This window comes from Cavia porcellus, unplaced genomic scaffold (assembly GCF_034190915.1).
Source record: "Cavia porcellus strain 051 isolate PalLab524CR breed Dunkin Hartley unplaced genomic scaffold, mCavPor4.1 scaffold_1, whole genome shotgun sequence".
NCBI lineage: Eukaryota > Metazoa > Chordata > Mammalia > Rodentia > Caviidae > Cavia > Cavia porcellus.
This window is the reverse complement of record NW_026947484.1, coordinates 162,149,719-162,170,349: the sequence shown is the minus strand read 5'-3', so window position 1 is coordinate 162,170,349 and position 20,631 is coordinate 162,149,719. Positions and strand designations below refer to the sequence as shown.

The following is a 20,631-nucleotide window of genomic DNA, read 5'->3' as shown; positions in this document are numbered from 1 at the left end:
ACCTCAGACAAGGTACTTCACTCTTTAAACCTTAGTCACAGTCCCAGCTTAACCAAGGGCAAATGAGGTGACCGAGGCTCCCCACCTCCCAGCACACCTGGGAGGATTAAAGAAGTAAGGTCCACGAAGTTCCATGGACGGCCTGTGACCAGCACGCACAATGAGTGCTCAGATTTGCTAAAGGACCCCACACTCTGCCTCACTTGAACACACTTCTCTCACTGTCTTTGCTTCTTTCAGAAGAATTCTGGAATCCTCTTTTGTTAGTGTCTTTTTGAGGTACAGTCACAAATGTGGTGACCGCTGCTGCCCAGCACCATCCAATGGGAAACCAGGCCTGGAAATCGTAAGAGTGTCCTCGCCCACCTTATTCACCAGAGCTGGCACCATGTGACTTCTTAGTTCTTCCCACAGTCAAGGTAACTGTGAAAGGGAAGCACTCAAACCCATTCCAGACACCAAGGCACCACAGCAGCTCAACCGAAGACACGAAGGGGCGCGTCCAGAACTGCTGCACACAGAGGCAATAGCGATGGGCAGTGCTCCGAACGACAGAGGGTGTTTGGAGAGAAGTTAATGGCAATGTGTCTTCTACTGCACACATTTAAAAACTTCTTTCTCTTTCAATCACACCTCCTTTGTAAATAAAACCCAAAGGAGGTTGTTGTAGTCTGGGGTTGCGAGGAGAACAATTAGAATCAGGACACAGAATTTATTATTTTATGATGGTCACCCAGAGTTTAATACAAGAAAGTACAGGAAATTTGTCCACAACACTAAAGACCCAGAATGTTCAGCCAAGGGTGTGGATCCCACAGCAATGTCCTGCATGAGTCCAAATGAAAACCCAGAAACCATGACAATGCCTCCCATGAGTCCAACTGGAGGTCTAGAGCCCACGAGAAAGAGTCACCCAATCTGTTTTATGGATCTGCACTTTCAAGGCCCAAAGGTCAGAGGTGGAAGCCAGAAAGTCTATGCCAGCAGGGTGAAGGAGCTGTGCTGGTAGGTTGAGGGTTCTACACTAGAGCCAAGAAGTCACACTCAGAACAAGGATCAGGGCTGCCCTGAAAAGCAACACAGCCATCCTCAGCAACACGGAGGAGGCCCTGAGCTCCTCGGATGATAAGAACAGTCAAGTACATGCCAGGAAACCAGCACGACGAGTCTGTCCTGGAGATAAAGCAGCACATATCTTCCCCTCTGAAGCCAGAAAATAATCCTTGATGTAAGGACCAGAGCGCCCCCAAAGTGAACCACAGCCACTCTCACCAACAAGGTCCCAAGCTCTTCCAATGACAATAGTCAAACTCACCATGGGGAAGCCAGCATGACGAGCTCCTCCAGGAGAACCAGCGGCTCAAACAGCAACACTTGGAGAAACCCACAACACCTCACTCTTCTCCACATCTCCATTTATACTGGCAGCTTTCCTCAGGTGGACCATCTATGCTCAGTACCATGCTGATCTAAGTCAGATGGCGTTAAGTTGACCCCCAGATTTTAATCCATAACAGAGTTCTGTAGTAATTGCCAGCTATTATTAATCAGAGCAATTGTACAGTGTCCCATGATGACTACTTTCCACACTTAAAGTTATAGGCCACTGTGAGAGTCTATGGTGGTGGGGCTGGGGATTTAGCTCAGTGGCATAAGTACCTGCCTTGCAAGCAGGCGGTCATGAGTTCGATCCCCGGTACCGATAAAAATGAAAAAGACAAAAAAAAAAAAAAAAAAAGAGAGAGAGAGAGAGAGAGTCTACGGTGCTGATGGTGATGCCAGGGGTTTGGTGGTGATGCTGCATGTGATGGTGTGGGTGGTGATACTGATGATGGTCACGGTGACGGGCACGGGGATGGTGTGGGTGGTAGTGCTGGTGATGATTGAATGATGGTGCTGGTGCTGGTGGTGATAGTGTGCTTGGTGGTGGTGGTTCCAGTGACACTGATGGTGACAGAGATGATGGCGATGGTGTTGGAGGTAGAGACTGGACAACTCGAGTACCGCCTGTGTACATACTGTGCAGAGGCATCACATACATTCACACATGTGCCATCACAGCAGCCTGTGAAAGGGTTTATTATTACCCCACTTTGCAGGTGAGCATATTGAGGGATGAAGAGATGGACTCACCCAGTAAGTGAAGTTAAACACTCTGAATTCAGAAGTCCAGTCTCTAATTCAGAGCTCTCAACTACTGTTATGCTTCTGTTGATCTCTTGACTGTCTAAGGAAAGCTCACTAACTCAACCAAAGCATTTTGTTTCCAATATCCGAGTACCCACACCCTGTGAGGGGGGCTGAGGGATGCCCAGATGCCCAATGACCTGTTCCAGAGCCTGCCTCCTGGCCTTCCTTGCCAACCTACAGACCCTACAGTGTCTGTGGCACTCTCTGGGTCATTCCTCGTGACAAGTGATCCAGCCTAAGCCAGCACCCAAGCAGGTCTGGCTTGAATCCTGCTGTGTCATCTGTGATTCCTGATATACTAAAATTCTCTCATCTTGCATTCAGACATTACGCACCTTTGTTTTAAATGTGAAGAATGACGTCTCATTTTTGTCTGACTCAGTTTCTCCAGTCAGTGACTCAGCAGGAACTTTCTGTGTCACTGTACTCTGTAGTAATGCCTTGTGCTGTAGGAATGCCCAGAGATGAGCAGAACTAAAGGAGTATGCTATGCTCGGGTGCCGATGGGACTCAGACAGGGACAGACACAGAAGCAGCTGCCAGCTGCGGGTTTGAGATCGGGATTTGAACTCAGTACCTGCTCCCTTTATGCCTAAAGTGCAGTCAGCTTTCTCATCTGCAGGGCTGGGGTCTGCGTATCAGTTACGCCAAAGATCACTCTCGGCTCTGGTTTGCTGCTGTGTGTTCTGGCCTAAGAGTCTCGATTGTGGGCGCAGATGGGAGGCGCGGCAAGGGAACCCTGAAAGCTAGGGCTGTGTTTAAAGGTGAAGGGAAAGAGGAGAACTGCTGAGGGTCTGAGCAGGCAGGGCTGCGGAGCCTGCATCTCCTCTTCTCGGGCCAAGGACAAGGTTCTCACCCCTGACCCTGTGGTCCCAAGTCTGTAAAATGAGAACAGGGTGTGAGGACGGATGGAGATGACGATGCGGATGCCCCAAGAAGCCATGCTGCCGCCAGGTCCCCTACAGCTGTGCTCTTTTCTCCTTCCTGTGAGAGACCAGGGAGGCAAAAGGGAAATAAATACAAAGAAGGGAGCCAGGAAGACGGTGGTTAGGAAAGAGGGGAGGAGGAGGCCCTCGGTCTGCAGGCAGCTGGTGCCTCCTCCCTTTCCCCTGCAGCACTCAGGACAGGAGAAATTACAGAACCTAGCGTTGAGCTACGGAGGAGCTATTCGTCTCATCCACTCCTGGAAGTTTGCGATCCAGAACAGAATTGTTGACTCAAAAAATAAATAATAAGCAAGAAGAGGGGAGCCAGCTGGGAACAGGAGACAGCCTAGTTCCAGGTGGCCTGTTCCAGGTGGCCTGCCCACCCTTCTACCCCTGACCGAGCCTCCCTCCCAAGGAGCAAACTCTGTGCCTTCCCTGCTGCTTGGGGACCTCACCTCCTCCTGTCCTTGCTTTGCACAAGGTTCGGCGCCCTTCAGAGTTCAGCAAAAACCAGGAGTCCTCCATGGGAGGAGGAGTGCACTGTCTCCTAAAGGGCAGCACCGCCTGGCTGCAGAAACCCACAAGGCACAAGGAGAGAGAGAATGGGGCACACTGAGCTGCTCGGTGACCAGCCAACCCTGAGACCTGGAGAACCGAGGCTCAGCTAACGTCCTGCCCGGCCCGGAAGCTTCTGGGCTAACTTGATTCGGGTCTGTCTGGACCAGGGCTCTACACTTGGAGCCTAGAAGCTGCCTTTCCCTTCTCCTTGACCTCGGAGACTTGGCAGCTGGATCCCAGATGTCATCAGCAGCTTCTCCAGGGAGAGCGGAAGAGCAAAATCAGCTGCAGCGTGCAACCAATGTGACATTCTTGGTGCTTTTCTTTTTCTTTTTCTTTTTCTTTTTTCTTTGTCTTTTTTAGGCAGGGTCTCAATATGCACTTTGTAGCCTGGTCACGAATTTGCAACGATCCACCTGCCTCAGCTTCCCAGGTGCTGGGATTACAGGCTTGTACCATCATGCCTGATTTTATCTTATTTTATATTGCAGGCTTTACAGAAAAGGATAGATGATGAAATGGGTGGAAAGTTTCTCTTTCAAAATATATTGTTCTCTTCCCTGCGTTTTCACTGCCTGCAAAAAAGTAATATTGTGTCTATTATACTTTCTTTCCTTCACGGACAAAAGTGTTTTTCCTGGAGAATTCTTCACTACTTCCGTTTCCTGACCTATAAAGTTACTTTCCAAGCCCTCTCATGCCCTCTCAACTTTGGCAAGAAGAACCCCTGAGTGTCCTCTGATCTCCTCCTTGGAACAGTAAAATGTTCGGTGTTCAGTCTGACGCCTTCCTCATCGCATGACCTGTTTAGGTTGGACCCTGGGACCGTGGTGTCTGGTTCTGATGTGTGAGGTGCAGAGTCAGATTTTCCTTGGGGAGTTTCAGATCCTTACACAAGCCTACCATTTGAGGGTGGGTACCCCCTCCTCTGGCAACCGCAAACGCTGCATTTCTGCTACCAATTTAAAGTCTAATTGAATGAGACCGTGACTACCACCCTGATACATAACGCTGAGAGAACTTGCCAGAAGCAAGGGATCCTTCAATGGTGCTCTTTTAGTTCTGATGTCAATTGGAATAGTAAAAAAAGAAAAGGCAATTTGAACCCTTCTGCCTTCATTGTGAGCCCCCGTGCTGCAGAGCTTAGAACTTAAGACACTTTTGAGTAACGAACAGCCAGAAGCAGACTAGGGTGAGCTCTAAAGAAGCCATTAATTTGGAAAGTAAGCTTTGATTAGTAGCATAATTGGAAAGCAATTCGTGGGAGGCTGGGTTCCTGCTCCTTCCCTACTGGGCTACTTCTAGAGCCAACATACTGAGCGACACATCGCAGGCACCCAGACCACTGTCTTGGGCTGTGGACACTATTCCCCATGACAGCGATGCAGAACCCGTGGTCTGACCATAACAGGGTGAAGTTTACACTCCTGTGTTAGTCCTTGTAAAAGGAGCACATTTGGGGTTCTAAGTTTCTTAGAGCTTTCCTCTTCGACTTCCAGCAGTTTCCCCACTGCCTCTTCTCATTTCTTCTAAAAGTTGTTTTAAAAGCTGACAAGTGTGTTTTCCATGGGTCCCCAGGTTGTGTCATAATCATCCTCCCTCAGCCTGCACAGCCGCAGGACATCTGTCCCTTCAGCTGCAGTCTGAGGTTCTCTCTGTCCGTAACCCTCAGCCCTGAGCCTCAGGTACCTGTGATTACATTTCCTAAACTCGCAACTATTTTTGTACTAAAGGGTTTCTATAAGGGCCTGAAGAATAGAGTGAAATACCTGAAACACTATTTTTTTAAAAAAGATCCTTTATCTCTTTGCCCTCTGAAGAAGTTTTTTGTTTTTGTTCTTTTACTGTTAGAAATCATAATGATAAATAAAACTTTTACTTGTGTTAGAAAAAATTAGAATGCAAATCACCCACATTAATTATATCAAAAACCACTCCTGGAGATGAGGTAAGGTTTATGCCATTCCAAAGGAAGGTGGCATTTTTCAGGTCTCACATTTGTGGCCCTCAGACCTGAGGACCATGACACAGCCATGGTCATGGAACCCAGCGTGCTGCTGGTCGGGTCTGATCTGGTCCTAGTTAGGACAGCAAAGCCCACAGGGCCTGACCTCTCTCTGCTTTGCCCATTTAAAACTCTCCTCAGCTACCTAGCCTGTTTGAAGCCCATTTTTGGCTTGGAATTGCTCTTTTTTATGGTACCAGGGATTGAACTCATGACCTTATGCTTGCTAGACAGGCACTTATGCAGCTGAGCTAAATCCCTGGCCCTTGAAGCCCATTTTTATATGGATCATTTTTTAACCTGTACATGGGGATCAAAATGATCCACCAAAGAGTGGTAACAAACAAGGGCAGACGTCAGCTCCAGGGACTTCTCCGTGTTGTGCCATTTGTTTTGTCTGAGGCACTTCTGAAAGAGAGGCAGGAATTTCTCAGTGTCCGCATTGGAGAGGTCCAAGGAAGGATGGGAATGCTCACATCGGAGCAGAGTGAGGCCACAGTCTGCACTGTGCAGCACCCTCATGGTCGGATGCCCCAGGACTGCCACGCCTCCCTTCTGTCCCCTGGCTCCTGATGGGCCCTGTTCCCCCGGAGCTGCACCGTGACCCCCTCACAAGCTCAGGGTGTGCTAGGTCTCCTCCTCCAGGAAGCGCCCTCCCCTGGCATTCCCAAACTGCGTCGTCCTGTGCTCAGCTGTATAGATCACATCATCTTCTGGAACACTTCACACTTTGCTGGCTCACTCCATCGGCTGCTTTTAACCATCTCCTGCTTCCCAGGCTGAGCTCCTCAGAGGCTTCCTGCTGCTCCTTCTGCTGTTGGCTGATAGACCGAGAACCGCGCCGGGTATTTATTAGGCACTCAGGAAGTAGCTGTTAGTGGCTTAATCATTATTTGTTTTTGCTCATTTTGAATACCGGAGTTGTTATAAATGATTCAAAGGAGGTGATCATTTGGTAATAGAATTGCACTGGTTAAAATATTCAGGTCTGGAATGCAGCTGTTCTATTTTTAAAGTTAAGCAGCTGCAGACTTAAAAGGCTGACAGATCAAACCCGACTCCTGATGCCTTGATCTCACTTGATAATGCTTGATGCCAAAAATTCGCACGGCCACTTAGACCCTTGCTAAGCGCTGAGCCCTGGGACTGAGCTGGGAGCACAGAGCCTCCATGTGAGGAGCAGCTGACCCAGCCCGGCTGCGAGTTTTCCCCCATGCCCTACAGTTAGCTTCGGCTCTGCTCTTGAATAGAACCCAGCTTTCACCGTGGCTGATTGCCAGCCCTCCCGAAAAAAAGAAGGTTCACAAGCCCTGACTAGGATGAGCGCTTGCATCATCAAGTTCTCTGAAACATTAACATCCAGGGGGAGCATCCTGGTCTTTGTAAGAGCAGGATCTATGTGGCCCCTGCAGGGCTGTTGATCAGATGGGCAAAGTGACTTCAGATCAGAAAGGGTTCCCCCTTCATCCTTGGGACAGGAGCTTCCCTATCCTGGAGCCCACCCAGCAGTGTCTTTAATGCAGCTTTTCTGTCCGAAGTCCACATATCTTTCTCCATTTTCATTTCTATAAAAGTCAGCTCAAATGCTATCCGCTCATTTTAGATCGAGATTTTTTCATTTCCCTTAAAGCAAATTGTCATGTTGTACTTTTTCCTTTGCTTCCAAACATTCTGAAGCGACTCTTCAGTTAAGAGGTGGTAGCTTAAGTGTTGGTAGATCCTAATTAGCAAAGCAACATACTGAATAAAGACAGTTTAATGTACCCTGTGGCCAGGGCTGGAAGATGTAAAAAGGCCATGGAAACCCTCATTCACATGTTCATGCTGATTCTTCTTATTTTAATTGAATGAAAGACCCTAAGGAAACAGAAGTTTACCCTCTCATCAGGGTTTAGCCCCAGGGACTGAAACACCCTAGTTGTGCAAGCTCACCTTAGAGAAGCTTACTGGTGGAAACTTCCAGAACTGCCTGGCATGATCCACTGGAAAGATCCAAGGTTATTTTCCAGAATCTGTGATCTGTGTGCGTTTGGCTTCTGTGTTTCTAGATCTCAATGCTGACAAAAGCCCAGAAAGAGGGTTGAGCCACTGTGTAGGGGCGCCAGCGTGAATCAGATTATCCTATCCAGAGTCAGACCGTCCGGGCTCTGCCCCTCGGTGACCATAGCCCTAGAGCGCGGCCGAGCCCCCTCAGGCAATCAGAGACGGCAAGGAATGGCAGCCACACAAGGCAAAGCCACAATAAATCAGGAAATATCAGCAGCCAGTGGCATCCTTGTCCCTTCACCCTCACAAGGCAGCAGTTACCCTTTCCTTACAAATCACACTGTTTGGGTACAGTGGAATTTGCCCAAAGACGTCCAGAAAATAAGGGGTTTGGTTAATTGGAGGACACAATGTCTCACGACCCTCCTTCCACACTGACACCACCTTTAAAGCCATTCAATTTTATCCCAACATGATGGCTGTGTGTAGATCGAGAACTCAGACCTGGTGAATAATCTGCATTTCACTTGCCGAGAAACCACTGCTCTCAAGCAGCACCGGGACCGCTCCCCTCCCGGGACGGCCTCCCATTCCTATCTATGTCGCTGGAAAACTCCACCCCGCAGATCTCCCAAGATTCCACACAGATGTCTGTGCAATGCAGGCCACTTCCTTGGAGCCGAGGTCACCAATGGGGTAGAGAGAGCACCTAACAATGCAGGAGGCTGAAGTGGAATACTCCGGGGGATCTGGAAGGAACCGATCCCAGTGGGACCGCCTGCCTTGGGCCTCTTGCAGCCCAATCCTATTTGAGGGAGAAATTCACCTTTCCATATCTGCATTTTAATGTCCCCCCCAAAAGAACTCATGAGCATGTTCGCGTCACTCTTATGCATGTGGCAGAGGGAGCTGGGTGCTGGAGAGAACGTGTATGTGACCCTTGCCGTGAGTTTTTAATCTCCTGGATGAGAAAATCACATAGAACTTAACAAAAACTGCAAAAATATATCAGCCATGCATACCTTCGTTTTCCCTGATGCTAGGAAATGTGGAGAAAATGGAAAAGCCTGCAATATTTGTTATATCAGGCAAAAAAATTGTGCTGCCATCAGCTGAGAGAAGGAATGTTTTTTCCTGGCCGGGAGGCTGGGGAAAGGTTTCCTCTGAGAAAGGAGGTTCCTGGCCTTGCACAAGGAAGGAGGTTTTGAGCAGGGAAGAGGGAGAAGCAGCACAGGCAGAGGCGGGGAGGGCATGAGCAGCGGGCACCTGGGGAGGTGACGAGGTGACCAGAAAGGGCAGGCTTCCAAAAAGGACAATGGCTGGGGATTTAGCTCAGCAGCATAAGCACCTGCCTTACAAGCAGGCGGTCGTGAGTTCAATCCCTGGTACCAGAAAAAGAAAAAGGAAAAAAAAAAAAAAAACCCAAAAAGGACAATGGGAAGGCAAGATGCAGGTAGAAGGCATTAATGCCACAGCGTGGAGTTTGCATTCTGTTTCCAGTGACCAGGGAGGCACTGGAGGGTCAAGGCACCATGGTCCTTTACTGTTTTTGGAAAATGACAACGGAGATAGTGGGGGATCAGGGACTGCTGGCCAGGGGAAGAACGCAATCATTCCTGAAATATGAGGACCTGGGGGATGAGAGGTGGTTTCCCAGGAACCCCCATGACTGCGGCCAGTGAGACTTGGGGAGAGACGGTAAGTACCAATTTCCCAAGCAAGGGATGGAATTTCTGGGGCAAACTCCCACGTGGTGCTGTGAGCCATTCGGGCTGGCTATGTGCGCAGCGCTGGCCTTCTAACATGACAAGGCCTTCTTCTATCTCCAAGGCAAAGTCTGATAAAAGCAAGCCCCTCAAAGAGAGTACAATGTGCGCGCCTCTGTACCTGTGCCCTCCAAAACTGGACTAAAAATGATGGCCCAGACGTGGCCATGGCGCAGCGGAGCCCAGGAAGCATTTACAGAAGCAGCTGTCCCCAGGAGCTGCCTCCAGCAGACAGCCAAGCGTCTCTTCCTGGAGACACAGCTCCCTCTCTCACTGTCTTTTATTTTTCCTCCCCCACGCCTGCGCTCTTAGAGGAAAAGTCCGGTAAGAAATACCAAGTCCTGTCTGTGTTTTGACCAAACGTGTCCTGTTCATTTTCACCATCTGCCAGTCTGACTGTGTGTTTGATACCTAAACAAGGCTTTGGATGTCAAAAACAAACCTTGGCAACCCAGGACAGGGTGTAATTACACACACGGCGGGCAGAGGAGAAGGTCAATCGCTACGTGATTTTTGCAGCTCTGTTATTAAGGGCCGTAGGGTGATTTCCTAAAGATTCACTCCTGCCTTCCTGACAGGCATGTGATCAAATTTCTTACATCCTAAACTGTATTTATTGCAACTCCTACTCAAATCAGTTGAGGTAAAATATAGACACCATGAGTGAGGCAAATACTTTTAATTTTTTAATGTATAACTGGCCTGGGAAAGGAGTCTTAGGAGGCTAAAACAATTTATTGCTATTCATACTGCTTTTTGTTTTAGTAAGTCAGACCCTTCCTAAAAGTGTGGGTGACTAGAAAAAGATTTTTATAAAATGTAAATAGTCACTCGGTGTTACAGTTAAGTAGTAGGAGAAAACGGATACTGTGTACCTGTATCTTTTTGCTTTGGAGCATTGTGGGACACGTCTTTAAAGTAATAAATAAATTTGAAAGGGGAAAGGAAATTACGTTCTCGGTTGCCTGGGTCTGTAGGAACAGGTCCCCTGCTTGGCCAGCCCAGGCGACATCTCTGGTAAAACCTGGAAGTGGCTGGCGGTTCTGCTCCCCTCCCCCTGGCGGGCGCTCCAGGAAGTGCCACCATCTGTCACCTCTGCCCCGTGGGAGACCCCAACTGGAGGAAGTCTGAGTGACAGCAGGGAGGAGGAGGAGGAGGAGAAGCACAGAAACAACCACGAAATGCACCGAAATGTGGGTCCAGGCCTTTCCATTCCCCAAAATAAAATGAGCATCTATATCAATTCTGGTTGGGACCAAGCCACGTGACCCACCTCTGTCACTGAGGGCCCAGCCTGTGCCCAGACCATGAGGCAGGACCCCCAGTGCCCCTTCACCGTGACCCTTCCTGTGTGGCCAGCCCTCTGCCCTCCTTGACGCCGAATCCTTCTCTGAATTACCAAAATGTAGCCCCTTTAAATACTGAAATTGAGCTGTAGGAATCTCAGACTTCTCTGCTCCTCCTTGGTCTTCCTCCTGCTTTAATCACAACACTTGTGCAGTTTCACTTCATTTCCTCCTTACCTTAATTATTTAGTTATTGATTGTCTTTTTGAGACAGGGTCTCACTATGTAGTTCAGGCTGGCCTTGAGCTCACTTTGTAGCCCAGGCTGGTCTCGCACTCACAACTATCCTCCTGCCTCAGCCTCCCAAGTGCTGGAATTCCAGGCGTGCACCACCACGCCTGGCCCATTCTTACTTTAATAAGAACACTTTTTCATTTTCACTTCGTTTCCCACTCCCTTGCTTCATTTTCCTTTAGAGAATGTTTGTTCGTCCTGGTGGCTCTTCCACTGGGCATCTCAGAGCGATGTGTCTGTTACCGGAAGGCTCCCTGCTTCACCTCCCACTCGGGGTTTCAAGATCTCCCAACCACAGGGCATGGAAACAATGCTATTTTCCATCCTGAGTACACAGGAAGGGATTTAAACACAGGCAAACCCAACCGCAGCGGGTGCTTGGCAGACGCTCTGTCTTCATCCTGAAGCATTTAAAAACAAATAGGGAGATCGGCTAGGATCATAATAATAAGCCTAATGATCTTACGTTCCAGTTCTTTCCTAGAAATTTCTGGTGACGTGAATCACTGGATATGCTTTGTCTAGACTGTATAAAAATATTTGGTGCTTTAGAGTTTATGGCCCATTTTTATCTGGTTCCCTATATACACTGAATTTAGCAAATGAAGATACTTTAAAACTTCAAAAATTGAGGCCGGTTTATCTAGTTAACTTAACGAGCAAGAGAGACTATGTTTGGTTGCTTCGTAGAAATATCTCAGAGCAATCTATTAACATGGACTGAACTAAGGTGTCCTGGGGACTGGGGCTGTAGCTCAGTAGCAGAGTATTGACCTCATACACATGAGGCGGGGGGTTCAGCCCTCAGCACTAGGGTGGGAATGAAGACTGGGGTACCCTCATTAACCAGTACAAATTAATCCTGTGATACTGAAGTAACAATGCAAAGCCACTGCAGGGTAAAATCCCTGGAGACCAGCAGGACTCGGCCGCAGTGTTTTCTTTTAAAGGTGCATCCTTATAAAAAAAAAATCATATAAATTTTGGAATATATGTCTGCATTCTAGTGACTAAATCATAACCTAGCAAGGTCAACTCACTTTAAAAATAACCTCAAAATACACAGTAAGAGTAACCTCAGAGTTGAACACCAAAATTCAAGTAGGAGGATAAATATGATTTCTGTAGCCAGGTGTGATGGCACGTACCTGTCCTCCCAGCAATTGGGAGGCTGAGGCAGGAGGATTGCTGTGAGTCCAAGGCCAGCCTGGGCTACAAAGTGAATTCAAGGCCAGCCTGAACTGCATAGTGAAACTCTGTCTCGGGAAGACAAAAAAAAAAAATTTCCACAGAGATTTCCACAGTGTACCCAAAGACCAGGAGACTTGTACTACCTATGCCTGATTAGGAATGCAGGGAATTTTGTTCCGAAAACCAGCAGACCAATTACAGGCTCTGCTTGAGTAATCAAGGTAGCTGTAAAGGGATCCATTATGTGTGACACAATGTCTGCCATCGGAGACAAAGTGGCCACCTGCAGCCCCTAAACAACGGAAGAGGCATTTCATCTGTATGTGCGGTTCAGGATAATTTTAGCTCATTTTAAAACTAGAGCCCAGGATAGAGCTCAGTGGCACAGCGTCTACCTGGCAAGCACCAGGTCACAAGTTTGATTGCCGCTACCAAAAAAAAGGGGGAGGGGGGAGGAGAATTAAATAAATAAGTGGTTACAAACTGGAGTATTTGAACTTTAAAAAAAATCGGAAATTTCATCTTCTGAATTTTTGTTTTCTGAATAAATCAAGACCAAATACTACATTTGTTTTCTCCTACTTTGGAGGCAAATTCTCTACACTGGTAGACCCAAAAAGAATGCTAAGTGCTTAAACTTTTTAGGAAATGACAGGAGAAAGGGTAAAATAAAATCCGTGAGGATGGGTGGAGACAGCCCTGCCCGGCAGGCTCCTCTGTGATGATGAGGGGTCTCGAGCCCATGCACCAGGCTCCTGGAAATGTTTTTCTCCTGAGTGTTCCAGAAAGCTCTTAAGGAGCGTCCTCAAGGCTCCTGCCCTCTCCACTCCCCACGGCTTCTCGCTGTGTCTTTCGGCTTCTCATTAATCAGTGTGTGGCCGCATGAAGTGGGGCGGCGAGTCTTGGTAGAAGAATTTTGCAAATGAAATTTCCAGAATGTTGTCTCTGACTATTAAAAAAAAAGCATGAACTAATGATTAAAAGCATAAGTTTTTAATGCATTGGGAATTAAGATATAACTTAGTTCAAGTGGATTAACATATTTTAGATTCTCTTCAGTGTACTTCATAGAATCCTTAACTGATGAATTTTCTTGTGTTAAAGATTCCACTTCTGCATGGTTGCAACGAGCATTTTATTTTGCATTCTTTTTCATAATTTTATGTTGGGGAACTTTTTATTTTAGTATCCTGTTTGCTATATTTTGAAAGTTTGTCATGAAATTCTCACATTTTATTTTAAAAACTTTCATCTGGCTTCTGAAGAATGATGAAGACTAAACTGTTATGTGTAAGGTTGTTTCAGATTTCCTCAAAATACAGTATGGCTGGGCTTTGTGGCTTCTAATCCCAGCACTCAGGAGGCTGAGGCAGGAGGATTGCTACGAGTTCCAGGCCAGCCTGAACTACATGGCAAGATCCTGTCTCAAAAAACAAAAAACAAAAAACAAAAAAAACCAGGATGGGTTAGGCCAGGGATTTTAAGCCAACAAATATTGATAATGTATCTCACTTATTTTCTAATTGTCTTTCAATTGCAGTCAAGTACACAAGTTCATGAGAAAAGTGGGATTGTTACAGACCAGTGTCTGAAAAATAAAGTATTTAAGCCTAACAATCCCAGGTAAAGTTGACTAAAATAAGTAAGTCTAAAGTCCAGCTATTTAGCGCTGTGGTCTGAGAAGTCACCAGTGCTAGGCGTCAGCCACGGTGGCCTCTGCCTGACCGGAGCAGGAAGGCCAAGAAGAGCAGAGAGAGGCCTGGCTCCGTCTCTGCCGTGTACCAGCCCAAGGCTCAGGACCTCACTTCCCTGTCCACATCGCAAAGGCCTAGGCATCTGGGGAGGCCTCCGGGGTGTACCAGACACAAGCCCGTTTGCTCTGTCCTAGGGTGTGGCCCCTCCTCATTGTCTGGGCAGCTTCCCTGGCCTCAGCTGTGGGAGATGCCCCATGGTGATTCCAGATTCACCCGCACCCCTAAGTGAGACCCTGCAAGCCTACATCCCATCCTCCCCCTGTCCCCCCACCCCCATTCAGCAGGAGAACCCTGCAGAGGTAAAGCGAGGGGAGCTTGCTGGGGGGAATGGACAGCCACCATGGTGACACTGGACAGACAGGGAAAGCTGAGTGCCTGCATGCAACCTGCAGACCTCGTCCGGCCCAGCAGTTGTCTGGGGTTCCCCTCTCCCCCATTGCCCTTGCCTACCCACTGGAAGAGGCTGCCCAAGTCACCAGGTCAGGGACAGACACTAAAAGTGTTGCCAATCTCCCTTTGGGCACTGGGAGGTTCAGAATGGTTCACATCTACAATGCTCATACACTCTGTACCACTGAGAAAGGCCTTTCTCTGTACCATATGTCCTCAAAGTCCCCACACTCAGAATAACTTGGAGAAAAACTGACTTTGCAAGACATTAAGAACATGGGCAAACATCTAGTGTGTCTCTGCCTTGCTCCTATGTGTGTGTCCTAAACCTGGGCCGTCCATGTGGGCAAAGCTGGATCAGACCCTGGTCCTCTGTAAGGGCCTTGAACCCCATTCTGCTTTCACTAAGCCCTGGACGCCAGGCCCGCCTGCTGCCCTAGCCTAGGCTGCCCTGGTCATGTGTTTTATGGCTGTTTTGCAATCTGTCACCCACGCCTGCTGACTGACACTTCACGCTCTGACTTGGTATCTGTTCTCTCTTCCCTTCTGCTGGTCACAGAGGCGCAGCCCGGTAAGAACTCTACTCGTTCTCCCTTAAACATACACAGAAAGTCACTACCCAGGCAAGGAGGCCAGGCCGATTTCCGGTGCCTTTGTGAAAACCCAGAATGAAGGAGGTGCATAATTTAGGGTGACTCTTGAAGCCTTGGGCTCTCTGAAGTGGTGTTTTATAACTGTCAGAGGACTTGTCTGTAATGGGCTAAATTCATACGTGGGGATTTTAACTCAGTGCTAAATGTGAAAAATAGGTGTGTGTGTGTGTGTGTGTGTGTGTGTGTGTGTGTGTCCAAGAACTGCCCATGGCCAGAAAGCACCAAAGAAGCTGATAACAAAGGAAACAATGCAGAACAATAAAACTGTAAAAATAATTAGTATGAATAATAATAAGGGATCAGTTAATGACCTATTTTGTTTCAAGCCTGAATTCAAACCTTGTCTGTGGGCCTCGTTTATGTGGGTTGAGACACTGATACATGCTTGGGATTTCCACTAGGGAGCGGGGCAGCATGCACGTTTAGGTCAGTGCCCTACACTGTCACCAGGCTCGTCATCCCTGAAACTTAGACAGGAACCGTCATGAGCTAGAGTGAGACTCAAGTTCTTTAAAACCAGCAAAAGAGGAGCCTTTGCTTGCTTGATGTGCCCCCCTATTCTCTCTCTCTCTCTCTCTCTCTCTCTCTCTCTGTCTCTCTCTCTCTCTCTCATACACACACACACACACACACACACACACACACACACACACACATACACACGCCTGCTTACTTCCTTCACAGAGGAGATGACACTGAACCAATCTGTCTAAAATATCCCCTTATCAACCCAATTAGTCCATTACTGTCAAAGGCAAACACCTTGCCCGGGAGGACCGCGTCCTCCCTGCGTGTGGTCAGTGCCAGCCTGGCTCTAGGTTTCCGGACTGCCATATCAGGGCCATCAAAGATCCTTTCTGCCTGATGCCAATTCCTCCTGACCAGTCCCGTGTCTGTTCCTGCCTCTCCTGGTGACAGTGTATTCTCTCTAATTTTCAGACAACAGCGTTTTCCTGTCTAGTTCTTCCACAGGTAGCTGGCACTTAACCTGTGATTATTTGTTCAAGAGGAACAATTGTTTGCAGGGAATCTTTGGTGTTAATAAAAATGTCATGCAGACTCCTTTGGTGCCTTTCAGGGACAAATATCTGTGAAGTGAATTGATGAGCATGAAAGAAGTCGTTTGCCTTTCTAGTACATTTTTATATGGAGAGATAAGGAAGTCTCAGCTCAGGCCTCCCCACCCCGACAGCTGGATTTCAGTCCCCTGTCCCCTCAAAGCCAGGCCCCACTAACCTTGTGGCTCATGACTTGATATTAGAGCAGGACCTTGTCATTGTCCTTCTCATGATGCCAGGGTCCTTAACTCAGGAAAACAGTTCAGCCCCATTTACACGATTTACTCTAAACCTTAGCTCACAGCTTTATTAATCCAAAAACAAATTTATATTTGCTTCTGGATTAATAAAGAAATAAATGCATTTGTTTCTGCTACAGTGTTCTCTAATGACCATACCAGAGGGAAATGACCATAATTATTAAAAAGTTTTTGTCGTTGTGCAGGACTTTTTGTTTGGGACATACAGTAGAGGAAACATTGCATTATTAGACAAAATACAGGAAGAGAGGGGGCGGCACCCCCCAGGAAACACAATGGGCCTTGGTCTGGACAGCCATGGTGCCTCTTTCTAAATGGGTCCAAGTGCCCCCAGACGCAGTCGTCCTGTGTCTTTCCTGCCAGCACCCCATGCTAAGAACCTTCTGGAGCTTTCTGCTTTGAGTCCAAATGTGCACTGAATCAGTTCCTCTGTGAGCTGAATTCATCTACACCATGGCGTTGCAAATCCGGAAGTGATCTGCTCACATAATGTGTTCCTGCATGGGTTATTCTTGCCCCAGTAGCACCATGACATGCGCTAAAGAAGCTCCTTCCAGGTCACAGATTGGTGGCAGACCCTGGAGAGAGGGCATGTGCATGGCTTGAAGTCCCCTGGCTCCCTGAAAAAGACAGTCCATCGCAGGGTGCATTCCCCCAGCTTTCCCCTTTCTATGATGCTTACCCCATTTCTCCTTTTAAACCATACTAGTAACGTGTGGTTGTTTGTACTAGTAATGTGGGGGCCCCACCTAATTAGAAGCAGACAGAACCCCTAAGTACATCTTAGAACTTTCAAATATCAACCACATGGGAACTTGGGCTTACTTCCTTATCGGCTAGAATTCAAAAGGGGTTTTGTTTTTAATGGATGGTTTGCTATTTGTCTTCAAATCCCAAACCCACTCAGGTAAGGGGCGGTGTTTTCAGAAGCCTTAGAAATCACCCTCCCTCCCTCTCCTAACTTCTGGGTGAAATGAAAACTGACCTGTGTGTGTGTGTGTGTGTGTGTGTGTGTGTCTACAAATCCCACAGTGAATGCCAGCCCGAGAATTGCATTTGTGCCCCTCTGCATTTCTTTGAGTTTAGTTTAAATGCAATAACAAAAATAATACATATTGTACATAATATATATGTGGTCCTAAGCCTTATAGTGTCTATTTCTAATTCTAGGGTGCAATTAAAAGGAACTTATCCAGTAAGTATATTTTAGCTACCAGAAATAGAGTACAATGTCAAAGAAGAAATAGTTACTTGGATCTTGGCGGATATAGACAATTTGAATTATTCAGCTTGGGTTTGATTGCTAAGGCTTACTTTTTAAAAATCTTTTCCAGTAAAGAATCCTTATAAGTAAGAGCCACTTGGGGGTTGCAAATAATATTTAAATTCAGAAAAAGCATGTTTTTGGAGAAGCTTTGCTGTTTTCTTCCCATATTTGTCAACTCTTGCTGTATCAGTTAAGTTTAGAAATGGATATAATCTAGAAGTGGGCATGGAGGAGGGTAGAAAAGAATCAAAGGTCAAGGCAGCCTACATATTCCAGTATAATTTGAGTGAAAGATTATAGTCAACCGAGGTATATGATATAGGTTACGATATATAGGGCATGATTTCCTCTGCTGCATACAACACATTCTAGGAAACTCTAAACTCATGATTCATAGCTAAAAATGTCACATTTGCTTGGAATCTCAAGAAGAGAATGGGCAGAGAATACTGGATTCGTGCGCTATGCGCAGATGGCCCAGCTTAGCATCCTCTTACGGTGAGGGAGAGCCGTATGCTGTCCCTAAACCCTGCAGTATACAAGTCTTCCAGTCCATGGCTTTGTTTATGGTAGATCTTGGTTAACGAGGTTTATACATGCCGGAGAAAACGCCACTCCACGGGCCAGACATACGGCGATTGCACTGCCGGGGGAGAGGGTTGGTTTCGTAAGGTTTTCAGACTGAGTTGTTTACTGATGGGACTTACGTCTCTGTGTATTTCCAAACGTAGTTCGTAAGACATATGAGGAGGGAGTGGTGAATGTGGGCCTAAATGGGTCTTTTGTCCTATACATAAGGTGAAGAAGTGGCGAGACCCAGGCGCTCCACGCCGACTCCAGAACTCCTAAGGTGAGCGCAAAAGGGGTTCGTGGTGCTCTATGCAAGGTGTCCCAAGCCTCTGAGAATAAGCAAGTGTCCTCCGGGCTGAGCTCTCATCCCCTGCTGCTGAAGGGCTTCCTCGACAAGCACTTAGTGTGGTCCAAATGGATTCTGTCTCGTAAATGCAGCCCAAGGAGGCCTCCAGGGAAGCAGCCTCACTCTAAGCTAAAGTGACCGCCTGCCCGGCAGCTCGGTCCTCTCACTGTCAGGGAGGCTGTGGAGCTGTGTGATGAGGTCCTTGGGTTTCTGGCACTCGGATCTGACATAGGGTTACTGCCCCACAAAGACAGGCTTGTTTCCTTGGATGCGATTTCTTGATGCGTTCCACCTGCCATGCACCAAAGGGATGCTCAGTTTTGGTTTTCGGTTTTAGCAGAGCACTGTTTTCCCAGTGTAGCCCTATGAGTGAATGTCGCGTACATGTGCATAGGTTTCCGAAGAGACCCATTTCGCTTTACAATCTGGATCTTTTTAAAGCTTCTCCCCACTCTGCTTCCTCTTCCTCCTCCTCTTCTCTCTGTCTCTGTCTCTCTCTCTCTCTCTCTCTCTCTCTCTCTCTCTCTCTCTGTCATGGGGATTGAACCCAGGGCCTTCGCACTGAACTACATCCCTAGTCCTTTTCTTAATTCCTTTTTTTTTTTTTTAATTTTTGAGATGGAGTCTCTGACTCAGTTGCCCAGGCTAGGCTCAAACTTGCCATCCTCCTGCCTGTTTCACAGAGTGGGGGCTCACAGGTGTGCACCCTCAGATCTGCCTTCCTTTTCCCGACAACCAGTGTAGTTTAGTCATTAGGAAATAGGGTGAGCGTTTCCTTCCCGACCTCCCATTCCCCTGGGCATCTCTCTGAGACGTGCCATGCTGGGGTACTGGGACGCTATAAGGGGTCCACTGAGCAGAAGGGGAGATGATATCAGAATCATAGTCTCTTATTCAAACACAAACTTCTTGGCAGCCTATCACTGAAGATCCATTCCCACAGGGATGTGTGGACACACAAATGGCCTGAGATCCCAGGACAGCCAGGTTTCTACCAAAAACCCCGTGTCTCTGACACTATCTCTTCTAGACATAAAAGATCAAGCTGCTTTGAGAGAGGTTTTCTCCTTCATTTATTCCTGCTGGTCTGATGCCCTGGTCCTGCCCTGAGAACCGGGATCTTTATTTGCCATCACTCTCGTCCTGTGATGTCTTTGACATCTTTAGTAACACTTCTCAGCTGTGCAGGGTTTTGTCCACATTTGCATGCGGAAGCACAGGGGTGCACACACACTGTTGCTTTATCAGCACAAATATTCGAAAGCTTGTATGCTTTGGAGGTGAGACGTTGAGCCCTGCCTCATCCTGCCTTCCTGTGTGTGATGTAGCAAAAAACCTCCAGATGACACCGCGGCCCTGGCACCCCTCTTCGGCCCGCCCCTGGAATCGGCTTTTGATGAGCAGAAGACAGAAGGTAGGAACAGGTTTTCTTTCCAGTAAGGTGTATCTAGAATAAACATGAATTCCAAAGCATGTTTTTAACATATCATTGGATCTTCCTGGGAAAAATGGGTTTCAATCCACAATGTGTAATTGAAAAAAAGTGATTTAAAATTTTAAAAGTCCCATTGCCATGACTTCCCCTCACAGTCCCACCCCTTGCTTTGCACACACTCCTCCCACCGTCCTGGCCATTTCCTGCAGCAGCTCTAGGGAGCTCTCTCCTGAGGGTCTTTAGCTGTGCTGTCCTGGCTGCCTTGATGTCTTGAATCCATTCAAAACATTTCCTTTCCTGGTCATCCTGACTTTGGGGAGGAGCCGGAAGTCACACAGTGCCGGATCCAGTGATTAACATGGATGAGGCCCCTGGGTTAATTTTTCATGAGCCTGACTGTGTGCTGGGTGGTGCTCAGAAGCAGCCATCCACAGTATCTGTGTCATACACTCGGGGAAAAGAACTCCAGAACTGCCCCCAGAACATCGCAAGAATGGTGGATAAGTGTGTTTGAAGGGAGGGGAGTGACAGGGAGGGTTAATCTTTTACTATAATAAATTTTTTATCTAGCAAGTCACCATTTCTTGTGATCACACCTGAGAGATGTGCTGTTAAGAACTCAATTCCTGTGTACTTTGCAAATTTCTAATAGTTGGACACTGAAAAATTTTACTTCCAGAGATAACCAACAGCTAA

The 20,631-nt window shown here is 47.4% G+C and overlaps 1 protein-coding gene across 22 annotated transcripts in view; it reads left to right on the top strand.

Annotated features, from left to right (window-relative positions):
* Positions 1-20,631, top strand: part of Sgip1 (SH3GL interacting endocytic adaptor 1) — a 176,262-nt gene that overhangs the window by 94,014 nt on the left and 61,617 nt on the right. For all 22 annotated transcript variants that reach the window (XM_063258831.1, XM_063258825.1, XM_063258836.1 and 19 more), the window contains 3 exons: positions 17,488-17,512; positions 18,383-18,434; positions 19,829-19,914. In XM_063258831.1, coding sequence (XP_063114901.1) covers positions 17,488-17,512; positions 18,383-18,434; positions 19,829-19,914 — 163 coding nt within the window. The remainder of the gene's footprint in view (positions 1-17,487; positions 17,513-18,382; positions 18,435-19,828; positions 19,915-20,631) is intronic.